The 13020-nt window shown below is 36.6% G+C and overlaps 1 protein-coding gene across 5 annotated transcripts in view; it reads left to right on the top strand.

The window, feature by feature from the left end:
* CACNA2D1 (calcium voltage-gated channel auxiliary subunit alpha2delta 1) overlaps positions 1–13020 on the top strand; it is a 495461-nt gene that overhangs the window by 344992 nt on the left and 137449 nt on the right. For all 5 annotated transcript variants that reach the window (XR_006196625.1, XM_042916580.1, XM_042916568.1 and 2 more), the window contains exon 7: positions 6606–6737. Coding sequence is in view for 4 of the 5 variants with exons in the window: in XM_042916580.1 (XP_042772514.1) it covers positions 6606–6737 (132 nt within the window). In the remaining variant the exon portion in view is untranslated. The remainder of the gene's footprint in view (positions 1–6605; positions 6738–13020) is intronic.

Raw genomic sequence — 13020 nt, 5'->3', positions numbered from 1 at the left:
AGCGATACAGGCTCTTGGCTACCAAAGATACTAATGGTTTATTTGGTTTCGATAATATTAGAAAAAAAAATTAAAATGCTTGAATGATGAAACAAAGTATTTACCTTGTTTCCTCTACTTAGGATATTTCTTCAGCGAAATCCCTGGGTGCTTGCAAGAAAAATCTTACAAGTAATCACTGTTTTATTGAAAGTGACATTAAAATCCTTCAATTAATAAACATGACATTAGATCCTAGGGTCTTCCATTTTCCTTGCATTATTCTTATTTTGTCTAATGATCAGGTGGATTTTTCTGAGCTCCATCTAGGCCCGCCACAATGTGCAGATTTCATTAAAGGACTCCAACTGTGTTCTGGGCATTAGCCACGTGCTCAATCTATGGGAAACTAAAGAGAGGGAGCACGGCCAGAAATCTCAGTAATAGGGGCGTTAGAGAACTGACAAGGACAAGGGCCTTTTAATATTTGTACCAAACACATGGTGTTCGGAGTAAGGCTTATCTCTTCATCAGGGTCTACGTGTGCCATAGAGCCTTCTGTTGACCCATCCACAGTGGGAGATGGATTGTGGTGCCTGAGACGTGCTTAGAGAGAGGAGATTTGGTCTTCCAATCTCCCTGTACCTTATTAATCTTTCATTTACACTGGGATTAGATGAGATTCCATTAGCCCAATCCACTGAAAAGATTCATTCATTTTAATATTTATGCACCCTGTCTAGTCCTTAAAGTGGATTCTTTTTGTGTGTGTGCTTAATTGGATCAGTGGGTTTCTTATTAACATTTTTCTTTTTAGAGATGAAGTTGATGAATAAAATTAGTGACACCGGCTCAGCTCATCTATTAAATATAACTTGTAATGACTACTTTATGCACTACAGGATAAAATGAACAAATGTGACAGAGATACAGTGAGTTTAGAATCACATAGTAAGTGTTGAATCATTAAGAGAAAAACAAAGCAAAACTGTAATTGGCTGTGAATGTATAAACACAGGAGGTGGGAAAGGATGATATTTAATGGCATTAAAAGGTAACTTTAAAATCCTCACTTCTTAAAGTGTGAGAATCAGACGTTACTTAGAATTTCTGAGACTAAAATGAAAACTTGTCCAACTCAAAGGGTCTCAAAATGTAGCCCAAAGTATTAACTTGATATCATGAAATACTATTTTTAAATTACCTTACCTCTCAACTTCGAAGACATTTTGTTTTGGCTTTTTGTTGACACCGTTCATCGTGAATATTGCTTTTTACATAGTGCATTGAATGTGTTGTGTTTATAGTTGTACTTGAGCAAGATTTCTAACCCTGGGTGGTGGTGTCATTTCGGGCTGGGTAGTTCTTTGTGCTGGGGTTATCTTGTGTGTGGTAGGAAATAAGCAGCCTCCCTGGCCTCTCCCTACTGCCTGCTGGTAGCCTCCCACATGTCACAACAATCAAAATGTCTAAAGCGTAACTGAATATTCCTTGGGGAGGAGTATCACTCTGGATTGAGAAATACTGTGCTACAGAGGCATAGTTGTTTTTTTAATTTGTTCCGCATTTGAAATTGTAGATAATCAGAGCTCCACATATAATGAAAGCTTAGAAATCAATTGCTCAGAAACCATAAATTTTAGAATCTAACACAATGGAATGCTGTCTTTACAGCTCTCACTGTATTTTTTTGTCAGATTTAATACCTTTTCTGGGTTTTTCTTTTTTCTTTTTGTCATTTAAAAAGAAAATAATATTAGTATCTCACTCAAGGTGTCATTTTAAAAGTTAAATGACATGGTGCATAGAAAATGGTTAACACACCTGCTGTCACGCAGTAAAGGCTTAATAAATATTATTCACTTGGCAGTAGTTTAAATAAAAATGCCAATTTTATCTAAATGCCAGGCTATAATAGATCAGTTTTATTAAATGGAAATAGTATATTAAACATTTTGGCCAATTCTCTAGTTTAACTTATTTAACTGTAACATATCAAGCACTATTAAAAATAATTTTAGTATCTAGTTTGTTTCACTGCTTTGATAGCTACAGGTCTTATCAAAGACTTGTCAGAACTATCGTGTGTTATATAAAACACATTTTTGCTACAGACTTACCAAAATTATTTTATATTTGGAATAAATCATAACTGTTATGTTTTTATTTTGATAGCTTCTCTCTGCTTCATTTGGAAGATGTGGTTGACATTTATGGGCATTGTAAATAACCTTAAGGTTTTCCAATAGTCACGTAGTGCCTTCCAAGCACAGTGAGGCCCTGAACCCTGAGTAAATCAAGAAAATGTACTCAAATTGAAAAGGGAGCAATAGTGCAACACTTTGTGGGTTGAAATTGGCAGAGGAAAATGGCATTCAGAACTTGTCAATGACTCTGTAATCCATGTCATAAATAAGATGTAGATTTACCTCGTGTATCTTGGAAGAATTAGCAGGAAATGTAAGGTACTTCTGTTGTGCTGTTAGAAATTAGAGTTTTCTTTGTTCCGCCGAGAAGCCAGATTGAACAATAGGATATTCTACAAGAGAGAATTGCTGAACCCCAAGGCCATGTTTTGAAAACTAAGTATAAGAAGAACAGAGATGTGTATTCTCAGCGTTCTGATTCAATTAGCAGGGAAATTCTGTCTTACCTTTCAGAGTAGAGGCCCCTGAGTCAAGGTTTGCTTTTCCAGCATTCACTGCTTCTAACAGCTTAGCCTTGCACATTATAAAAGACTTATTTTTTTGCAAAATCTAATATTCTAAAAGATAAAAATCTTCATTTCTGAAAAACAGACTTAGAATGAGGACTGATTTTACTCTTCAAGCAGCCATAAGACACTTAGTTAAGTTCCTTGGAAGGAGGATGAAGTTATGTTTGGCTAAGAAATATTTGGAGTTCTTTTAAAAAGATAATTTGTTATGAAATTCTTATATGAAACTTTTTTTTTTTTTTTTGGCTGCCAATTCATGTCTGTATTTCTGCAATTAAAATAAAAGTCTTTGCATTTTTATTTCTTGCCCTGGACATTCAAATAAAGATCATGACCTACAGAAAAGTAATTGCTTTTAAACGTCTTTGTAATATATACTCACAAACCGAAACTGAAAGTCTGTTGAATTTTAGTGAGTCAGAATACCACAGTTACTTTTTGAGTATTGAGTCTTTCTGAGAATGAACAGTACACTTTCATATTCTTATTAAACAGTATTACTTGCTGAAAATGATATTCTGAAGAATTCGGACTCATTTTTTTCTTCATCATGGAAGGTTTAGATTTTGATAATGTGAAATGAAAAATCGAATAGTAACTTTTATGTTGTTGATTGCACTAGGCTTTCTACCCAGTGGTAGCCAGAAGAATTATTTAAAAACATCTTCCTAAATAACATCTACTTATAAATTTAAATAAGAGAAAGAAAAAAACATTGTGTATGTAATTATAATGGAGGTAGCAGGGAGAAGATAAAAGATTCAGGAGGTGACATAAACTTGTTTTAGCATGGCCAATATCCTGCATTAGTTTCATTCTATCATCTGCAGATTACCCAGTTATTTCAGTATTGTTTATCCTGAATTACGCCAATAGTGTAGAAATGGAGAGATGTTAGACACCTTAGTAATTCTGGAGAAGCTGTTGAATTTTACAAGTTTAAGCAGATCACTAGGAAACCAAAATAAGATATGTTTCTTAGTCAAATGTAATACTGTGAATCAGAAAAATGTAGCCAAATAACCAAGAAAGATCTAAAATACCATTCATACTTTTTTGTTTGCTTTGATGGTTTACATATTTTTTTTTTTTTACATTTTAACATGTTCAATATAGTTAAAAAAATTAATTCCTAGTGCAACAGTTGATTTACTTTGTGATTTTGGTGTTTTGAGGCATTTGAACACTATAATTGAACGAGTGTCTCTCTAACGTTTTCTGATTAAAGACTAGAGATCCATACTCTCTCCACAGTATAAAAATCCCTTGAAGTAGAACTGTTGGATTAAAGACCAAGTGAATTTTGATAGACAGCTATAGCCAAACTCTTAATCTAAAGAGGTTGCACTAACTTTTCAATCCCATGACAGATCCTTTGAATTTTGGTTTCTTGCTGTGGTCGTTCAAGTATAGTTAATGAGTAATAGAATAATGATTGCACTCAAAAATCTTTATAAATGTACAAGGGCAAATGGAAGCATCTGTATCTTTAACTGGTATAAAACCTTGCACATGTGATAGGTATACAGTACCATTTCTGTCATATGGATGAAATTTAAAATCAGTTCGAACACCTATTATACAGTTTTGCTGTACTTAGCTTATTTGCAAATGCACAAGTTTTGAGAAAAATATTTAGAAATCTGCCTCAGTAATATCTTACCTGAAAAAGAATTTTCAGGTATATAAACAACAAATCTTAAGACCTATACCATAATAAGAATATTTCAGAGCTTGAATTTTCCTGTAAATACATAGAAGTGTAATTCACAATCAGCATATCAAAGCCTGGTACTTAGTAGTTGTTGTCAAATAAAACTAAGAAAAAAATTAGCAGCCTTAAAAAAAAATAAAACTTTATTAAAAATAATAATTAGATATCACTTGCTTAATGGGAATTAAAGAGTCAAGGAAATTGAAGAGATAAGTTAGAATAGATTGGCAATTAATGAAGTGTATCTGGATCATAAATAAACATGATTATTTGTTCAGTAGAATATTACTGTAAAACTCATGAATGTTTAAAGAAAAGTAAAATGTTCCTCTTTTTCTGTGCTGTTTTGTATATAACTATAAATATTCATGAATAGTATTAGTTCAGGTTATCTATGTGAATATAAATTTTTATATAACAGGCCACTTAATGTTCATTGGATCATGCTTTTGAATATGAATTCACCAGTATCTCACATGCACTATGGATCAGACCCAGCTCATGAATATTCACACACACAACTGATCTTACTGCAAGTAATCACATCCATAAAGATGGAAATCTTGTTAGTTCTCAATAATGAGAAATGCATTAGGATGCTGGTCCCAGAACAATTTCACAATACCCTTGTTTTCGTTTTTTTTTTTTTTTTTTTGTAAATGATAAACTTTAAAATATAAACACAGATGCTGTGCATCTTTCTAAATAGAAGCTTTTTTTTTTTCTTTTACCTTTACAAAATACCAGGCATGATTTAACCGTGACTGCATTTGCTTCCTTTATTTGCTGTGGTCACAGGGAAGAATAAGAGTTAAGCATTATCTCCAGTCCTTATCCCAAACTCATTTCCATTGTTTAGGCTTGGCTATAGATTCTCAAGTGCACGGTGGTGCAGTCTCCTGATCTGCTAGGGCCGTGGTACATATTTTACACATAAAGGAGGGGGAGGGGGATATGAGATGATGTATGTCATCTTTTTCTGTAAAGGGAACGTAATATTCAAAGCTAATTACATGTTTAATATGTTAGACATGAGATACTATGATCATGGAGGCCCATAATTATAAGTTATATGCTAAATCTCACATTATAATTATCTTTCATTATATGAGTGGCATATGTTTTAAAAGTTTTTTTTTAGTCTTTATTTATTTTTGAGAGAGAGAGATAGCGTGTGAGCAGGGGAGGGGCAGAGAGAGAGGGAGACTCAGAATCCGAAGCAGGCTCCAGGTTCTGAGCTGTCAGCACAGAGCCCAATGCGGGACTCGAACTCATGAACCATGAGATCATGACCTGAGCCGAAGTCGGATGCTTAACCGACTGGGGAGCCACCCAGGCACCCCAAATGGCATATGTTTTTAATACCTATCCAAGATCAGTCCGTAGTTATAAGTAAGAATCAAGATCTATGGCCTGGCCCTTATTAGCAACATCCTCTGATATTTAATTGAAGTAACCAGAAAAAAAGAATTATTGTTCATACAGGTAGTAGTAAAGCATCAGGTACTCCCTATTTCTAACACTGATGTATTGTCAAGTCCCTGAATGAATGTTTTTCTTTGTCAGAATCTATACGTTTGTTGCTATGGTATAAATACAGTTAATAAACTATGCTAAATGACCAACATCTTTTCTTTTCAATTTTAGTAACAGATCAAATTATGTTCGTTTATTATGGAGATTCATCAAGAATTGAGGGGAGGGTGGCGATCAAACTGTGCCCTTATGTGTTGTGTAGATTTCTTCAGAGCTGCTTCCAGGGGAGGAATGCCTCCCACCCCTTCTCTTCCAGGAGAGCTGCTCTGGCCTGCTTTATACATCACAGTGGTTCTCAACAGGGAGCAGTTTTGTTTGTATTCTGTTCTGACAGTGTCTGGAAGCCTGTTGCTTATCACCACTGGGGGTGTGGGCTGGGTGATACTGGCATCTACTGGGTAGAGGTCATAGGTGCTGCTAAACACCAGGCAAAGCACAGAATAGCTCCCCCAGCAAAGAATTACCAAGCCCCAAATGTCAATATGGCCTCCGTCATACAAAAGTTTGTTGCAGGAAATCATTCCATGTCTAAACTTGTTGGTAGCCACTGGATTAGAGTACTTTTAGAGGTAAAGTGATGAAAATATGTAGCATTATTTTGCAAATAAATGAAGACAGACTCAATTATTATAGATATGACTTTTTCTTTGTTTCTCTTAGCAACAATCGTGCTAAATGAACTCAACTGGACAAGTGCCTTAGATGAAGTTTTCAAAAAAAATCGAGAAGAAGATCCTTCGTTGTTGTGGCAGGTGTTTGGCAGTGCCACAGGCCTGGCCCGTTATTATCCAGGTAAGTGCTCAATGACTCAGGAGACATCAAATAAAATTGTAAGCACCAGACTTAATATTTCTTGAGAACACTCTGTTACCTTTAACAGTATTGTAAGAAAAAGATACCACCCTACTTTTATAAGGAAAGAGTGTTCTTCCTTGCATGGCTCTGTATCTACCCAAACCACCCTAAACCACAACACCTTAGGAAGAGCTGGAGTGGTTGGTACCCGGCCTCAGACCAGGCTGCAGTGACACCATGAGCAGGGTCTGTGGACCTGGAACAAGAGGTTATCATGAATCCTGTAATAATTCTGGGATTCGGGTCCATCCCTCAGCATGGGCAGGGTGTTGAATTCCATGAGAGAATGGAATAGAATTTTTAGAAACTAATGAAATATTTCTTTCCAGATTTCAAGTCTGTGTTTTGTTTTCTTTTGTTTAGTGTTTCATTTGTTTTTTAGAGAGAGAGAGTGTGTGTGGGTGTGAGAGCACGAACAGGGAGAGGGGCAGAGAGAGGGGGAGACAGAGGATCCAGAGCGGGCTCTGTGCTGACAGGCTGACAACAGCAAGCCCAGTGTGGGGCTCGAACTCACAAACCATGAGATCGTGACCTGAGCTGAAGTCGGACGCTCAAACCATTGAGCCACCCAGGCACCCCTCAAGTTTGTGTTTTTATATGAGAAATGTTGATGCTTTGCTATAATAAGTGAGTATGGATTTGTTAAAATGAGTATGACAGGAAAGAAAATGAAATTTCAAAGAAAATAGAACTACTCTAAGTGTCAAGTTGGATTACTTTTGAAGGTGTCTTAGTGATGACATATATTCAGTGAAGATCAATATAGTTTACACATTAAAATGAATAAACTTTTTTTAATATCCTTTATTCTTACAAAGGCCGGTGAGGAGAAATAAACCTTTAACAAAAAGGAAAAGTTGATGACTAGTATAGATCTTGGGAACCTATTGAAAAGACTTTATTTAATTTTTTTTTTTTTTTTTTTTTTTACGTTTATTTATTTTTGAGACAGAGAGAGACAGAGCATGAACGGGGGAGGGTCAGAGAGAGAGGGAGACACAGAATCTGAAACAGGCTCCAGGCTCTGAGCTGTCAGCACAGAGCCCGATGCGGGACTCGAACTCACGGACTGCGAGATCATGACCTGAGCCGAAGTCGGTCGCCCAACCGACTGAGCCACCCAGGCGCCCCGAAAAGACTTTAAATGAAATGTCTGTTGGTATTTTTAACTTTGCTGTTTAGAACAAGCTGAGAAGCACAAAATGCATTGTCTATCTCAACGTCATGGCCTGTCATGGAATACATACTAGATAATTTGGCTTCAAACAATTGCAGTATATAGAGGACTTCTTCTTGAGACTTGAGTTTTCTAAATATCTTTAACAAATAGAATTATTCATAATAAAAGTTACCACAGTGAGAAGGGTGTGAAATAGAAATGAGCTAATCTCTAGCTTTGTGTGGCAATAACAACGAATAAAAGTATGTAGGCATCTTCAGACTGAATAGCACTCAAATTATGTGGTAGACATAGAACTTCTGCACGAATGAAAATGGCAGATGGTAAGCTCGGTGATAGTTATTTCTTTTGTAGAAACCCAATGGACGAGGAGAGTCCTTGTTCTTTTTTCAAAGTTGAAGAAAATCATGAGTTAATAAAATGATATTAATATCTATGTAGTATTACCCCACAGGTTGTTAGAATAGAATTGTCTTGTTGCAGAAATGTTCAGTGTAATACAACCCGTCCTAATGCTCTTGAGTTAATTACTCATACATTAAATATCATGCATCAGTAGATTAGAAATTTTAGTATATAAGATCATAAAAATAAAGCAGCACTACTCATAAGCATACTAAGCCTGGTATAATAAACCTTAAAGTTATAACAGTTCTTACAAAACATTTTAAGTATTATTTTGAAATACAGTAGTGAGATACCTGATGACCTATTCAGTAATACATAAAAATAAGAACACATTTATCGTATAGCTTTTAAAATGTATTGCCTCATTACAAAATTCCATATATGAGCAATGGAGAGAAAGGTGGGAAAAGAGAGAAAATGAGCGTAATAATGGAAAACCAAGAGCCTGGTACCAGAGGAAAATTGATGATACTGAGAAGGAAAAAAGAGACAAAGCTAAGAGAAATAGGAAAGGGAACTGGCGGGGGGGGGGGGGGGGGGGGGGGGGGGGGGGGCGGAGAGAGAGAATGCATAAGAAAGGAGAGAGAAAACCTAGGATCCAGAGGAGGAAGAGGGAAAAATATGTTGTGTTATGAGCACTTTTCAAAGATGGCTCTTTTTGTAGTAGTGGCTAACCTTTAACTTTACTAATTATCTTCTACATTCTTTCATTTTATTATTTTTTTCAAGTTTAAAAAAATTTTTTAAATATTTATTTTTGAGAGAGCGAGAGACAGAGTGTGAGCGGGCAAGGGGCGGAGAGAAAGGGAGACGCAGAATCTGAAGCAGGCTCTGGGCTCTGAGCTGTCAGCACAGAGCCTGACACGGGGCTTGAACTCACAGACTGGGAGATCATGACCTGAGGCAAAGTCAGTCACTCAACCCACTGAGTCACCTAAGCACCTCTACATTCTTTCATTTTAAATGTAATCCAGGATAATAGCTTTAATTTTTTCTTACCCCTATTCAAACATTTTTAAATGTGTTGACATCTGTTTGCTTTACCTTGGAAAATATTTTTGAATATTTAGCTGAATCCTTGTGATTTCCCCCTATAATAATAGTTGTGGAAGCAATCCCCAGATCCCTTGCAGCACTTGGTTTCAAGCAAAGTTTGCCAGACAAGTTGGTTCACTCAGTGACTGATGGATTGAATTCATTTACCTGTTAGAGGAGGTTATTTTTTTTTTAATTTTTTAATGTTTATTTTTGAGAGAGAGAGGGAGAGAGACAGAGCACGAGTGGGGTAGGAGCAAAAAGGGAGACACAAAATCCGAAACAGGCTCCAGGCTCTGAGCTGTCAGCGCAGAGCCCAATGTGGGGCTCAAACTCACAAACCATGAGATCATGACCTGAGCCAAAGCCGGATGGCTCAACCGACTAAGCTACCCAGGCACCCCGTTAGAGGAGGTTATTTAAAATCGTTTTGTTGCCTACTATGAAATATACTTGACCTAACTGAAACTTTTGTGACTCTGTTCCTAAGTTCTTTTTATTTTCTTTTTTATTATCTGTTGGCATACAAAAAGCCATACACACACAATGGGTACATCTTGATGAGTCTGGAGATAAGTATACACCTCTGATATCGTCACTGTAATCAATATTATAAACCTATCCATCATCTCCAGAAGTTCCCCCCCCTTATTTATTATTACAGTTTTTGTGATAAGAGAGTTGGCAAATTTTTAAGTGTATAACATAGTATTTTTAACTATAGATGTTATGCTGTACAGAAGATCTCTAGGATTTATTCATTTTAAATAACTGAAACTTTTAATACCTCCCCTTTGCCACTTGCCCCAGCCCCTGGCAACCACCATTCTGCTCTCCTTCTACAGCTTTACTCTTTTCGATTCCTCATGTAAGAGTATCATCTAGTACTGGTCTTTCTGTGTCTGCCTTATTTCACTTAGTTTAATGTCCTCCAGGTTCATATGTGTTGTCACAACTGGCAGAATTCCTCCTTTTCTTTTTTTAAAGCCTGAATGACGTTTTTTAAATATTAATTGTATAATAGAACCAAGTCTCTGTTATCAAGCACATTAAGACACTATTTTTTAAAAATGTTTATTTATTTATTTTGAGAGAGAGAGAGAGCATGTGCGCATGCACGTCCACAAGCCTGTGTGGAGCCGGGGGGGGGGGGGGGGTGGGGGGGGGTGGGGGAGGAGGGACAGAAAGACAATCCAGGCTGTCAACAGAGCCTGATACGGGACTCAAGATATCATGATGTGAGCCAAAATCAAGACTCAAAAGCTTAACTCACTGAGCCACCCAGGTGCCCCAAGACAATATTATAACTTAAAAGCAACCTAACATATTTCGGTTGATGCTGACATGTTTTCAACACATTTAACGCTTTTTTCTGAGTGTAAAGACTATTTCTAAGTGAAGTGATTTTAAAAATTTCTTATTAAACCATCGTTTTTTCTCTGATTTTAGCTCTTACCATTTTGAAACAGGCCTGGGTAATGTAGAGTGGCTCATCCCGATGAGTGTCTGTTAAAGTAAAGGTCAAAATAGCCTTTTATATTGTTCATTATCTTACTATGAATGGAAATAGAATATATGTTACTTTTACTTAATTGGATTTTTATATAACAAGACTTGTACCTCAGACTTAGATCTCCCTAGTAGCTGTGAGATACTGATTGGATCTTCTAAATGTTCTCAGCCTTTATCATCAAATCTGAAAAATATGAACACCGACTCCTCATTTTATTCCCTGAAGGTTGTTGTCAATGAGATAATAAACTGTAAAGTACTTTGGAAGTACAAAACAGTAGGCATTTTCATGAGATTGAATATCAGTTAGAATAATTTGCCTAAATTCATTTTTCTCTTCATGTGAGAAATTGAAGGACATGATTGAGATTACAGTGAGTTGACAAGGAAGGTGAAATAGAAATATGGAAGGCGTTGTAAACAAATGACTAAGCAAAAGTATCTCGCAGTAACCTCACGTGGTGGAATTGGTCTGAAAATGAAGGTTTAGCCTATGACCTTAGTTAAGTCACTTCTCAGTAGGGTTTCCAGGTAAAATAAAAATTGCCCAGTTAATTTTGAACTTTGTATAAACAACAAAGAATTTTTTAGTATAGGTGTGCAATATTTGGGAAGTATTTGCACTAGAAACGTATCTGATCTTTATTGAAACTCAGATTTAACTGGGTGTCCTATATTTTTTTTAACTAAATCCATCAACCCTCTGTCTCAGGCTTCGAGTCTCTACACTGGTAAGATGAAAAAATCAGCTTCCACGCTATGTTGCAGAACTGTGAGGATCAGACAAGATCTATTTCATATGTATATATTTAGCTCTTTTTCAAATGTTTATTTATCTTGGGGAGAGAGAGAGAGAGAGCAATTGCGAGCAGGGGAGGGGCAGAGAGAGAGGGACACACAGAATCCCCAGCAGGGTCCAGGCTCCGAGCTGTCAGCAAGGAGCCAGACGTGGGGCCCAAATTCACAAGCCGTGAGGTCATGACCTGAGCCAAAGTCGGACGCTTAACTAACTGAGCCACCTAGGCACCCTTTCCTATATTAATCTAAGTGTGGGAATTTTATATTTGTAAAAAAATGTGTCAACTATCTTTTTTTACAAATTTTTGCCACAATTATTGGAAATAATGTGTTATTATAATAGTAATTGAAAATAAAGCAATTATTGAAAATAATTCAGATACTAGGATCCTCTGATTCACAATAGAGTCTAAAAAAATTCTCTTGTTCAGTATTAAGATGTAGTTTAGAGCAGAGCTACTTGGTGTGAGAGGGTTAAGCAAGTACATTCTACCAATAGCCAGGGGATAACACTTCTATCACTTGATGTGGTGGTCACCTTTGCAAAACACCCACAGACTTCAGCAAAAAGACAGGAGCACAATAAAGTATAAATGTAGAATTGTTAAAAGAGGAAAATAATTAAGTATGCTTTTTAGCAAATTGCCTACATATAGGAGAAAGTCAGTGATGGTCAGCTAGTCTCATTAGTCCTACTTATCAGGTTATTTAAATGACATGGAAAAACTACTGGCTCCAAATAAGGAACTTTCTAGAGCTGGCATAATATAAAGGCATCTCTGTAGTTCTGAAAAGTAGTTTGGTTAGTAGTTAGTGGAGGGTTGAACTCGGACATCTGTCCTTGAACTGAACATCCATAAATTCTGTTTTCTAATTTGGTTGATGTGTATGGAAATAAACTAAGACTGATTCTGTGTATCTTTTTTCTTCTCTTCCTTCTACTCTCACTCCTCCACCCCCTCCCTTCCTCCTCTTTCATGTCTCCAACGTAGAAGGTAGATAAGCTGTGTAATCATATGAGGAGCACTATACTAGGTGAATCTCTCTCACTCCATTTGTGTGAAAAGTGCCATCAGCCTCGTTGTGTACTTTGGCTAAGTCATGTTACGTCTCTGAGCCTATTTCTTCACCAGTTACTTGGGATGGTTGAAGGTGATTTCCAGTGCAGACACTAACATTATCTCCTTATCTGTTGAGGCCTTTGGCATTTGCTAAGTCCATAGTCTTTGTTCTGTGGGGTAAAAAGAGTGACTTGACCTAGTCGTACAACTAGCTTCTTGGCATAGC

Source organism: Panthera leo, chromosome A2, assembly GCF_018350215.1.
Source record: "Panthera leo isolate Ple1 chromosome A2, P.leo_Ple1_pat1.1, whole genome shotgun sequence".
NCBI lineage: Eukaryota > Metazoa > Chordata > Mammalia > Carnivora > Felidae > Panthera > Panthera leo.
Note: the sequence above shows the minus strand (reverse complement) of the source record. Positions and strands in the feature narration are given on the sequence as shown.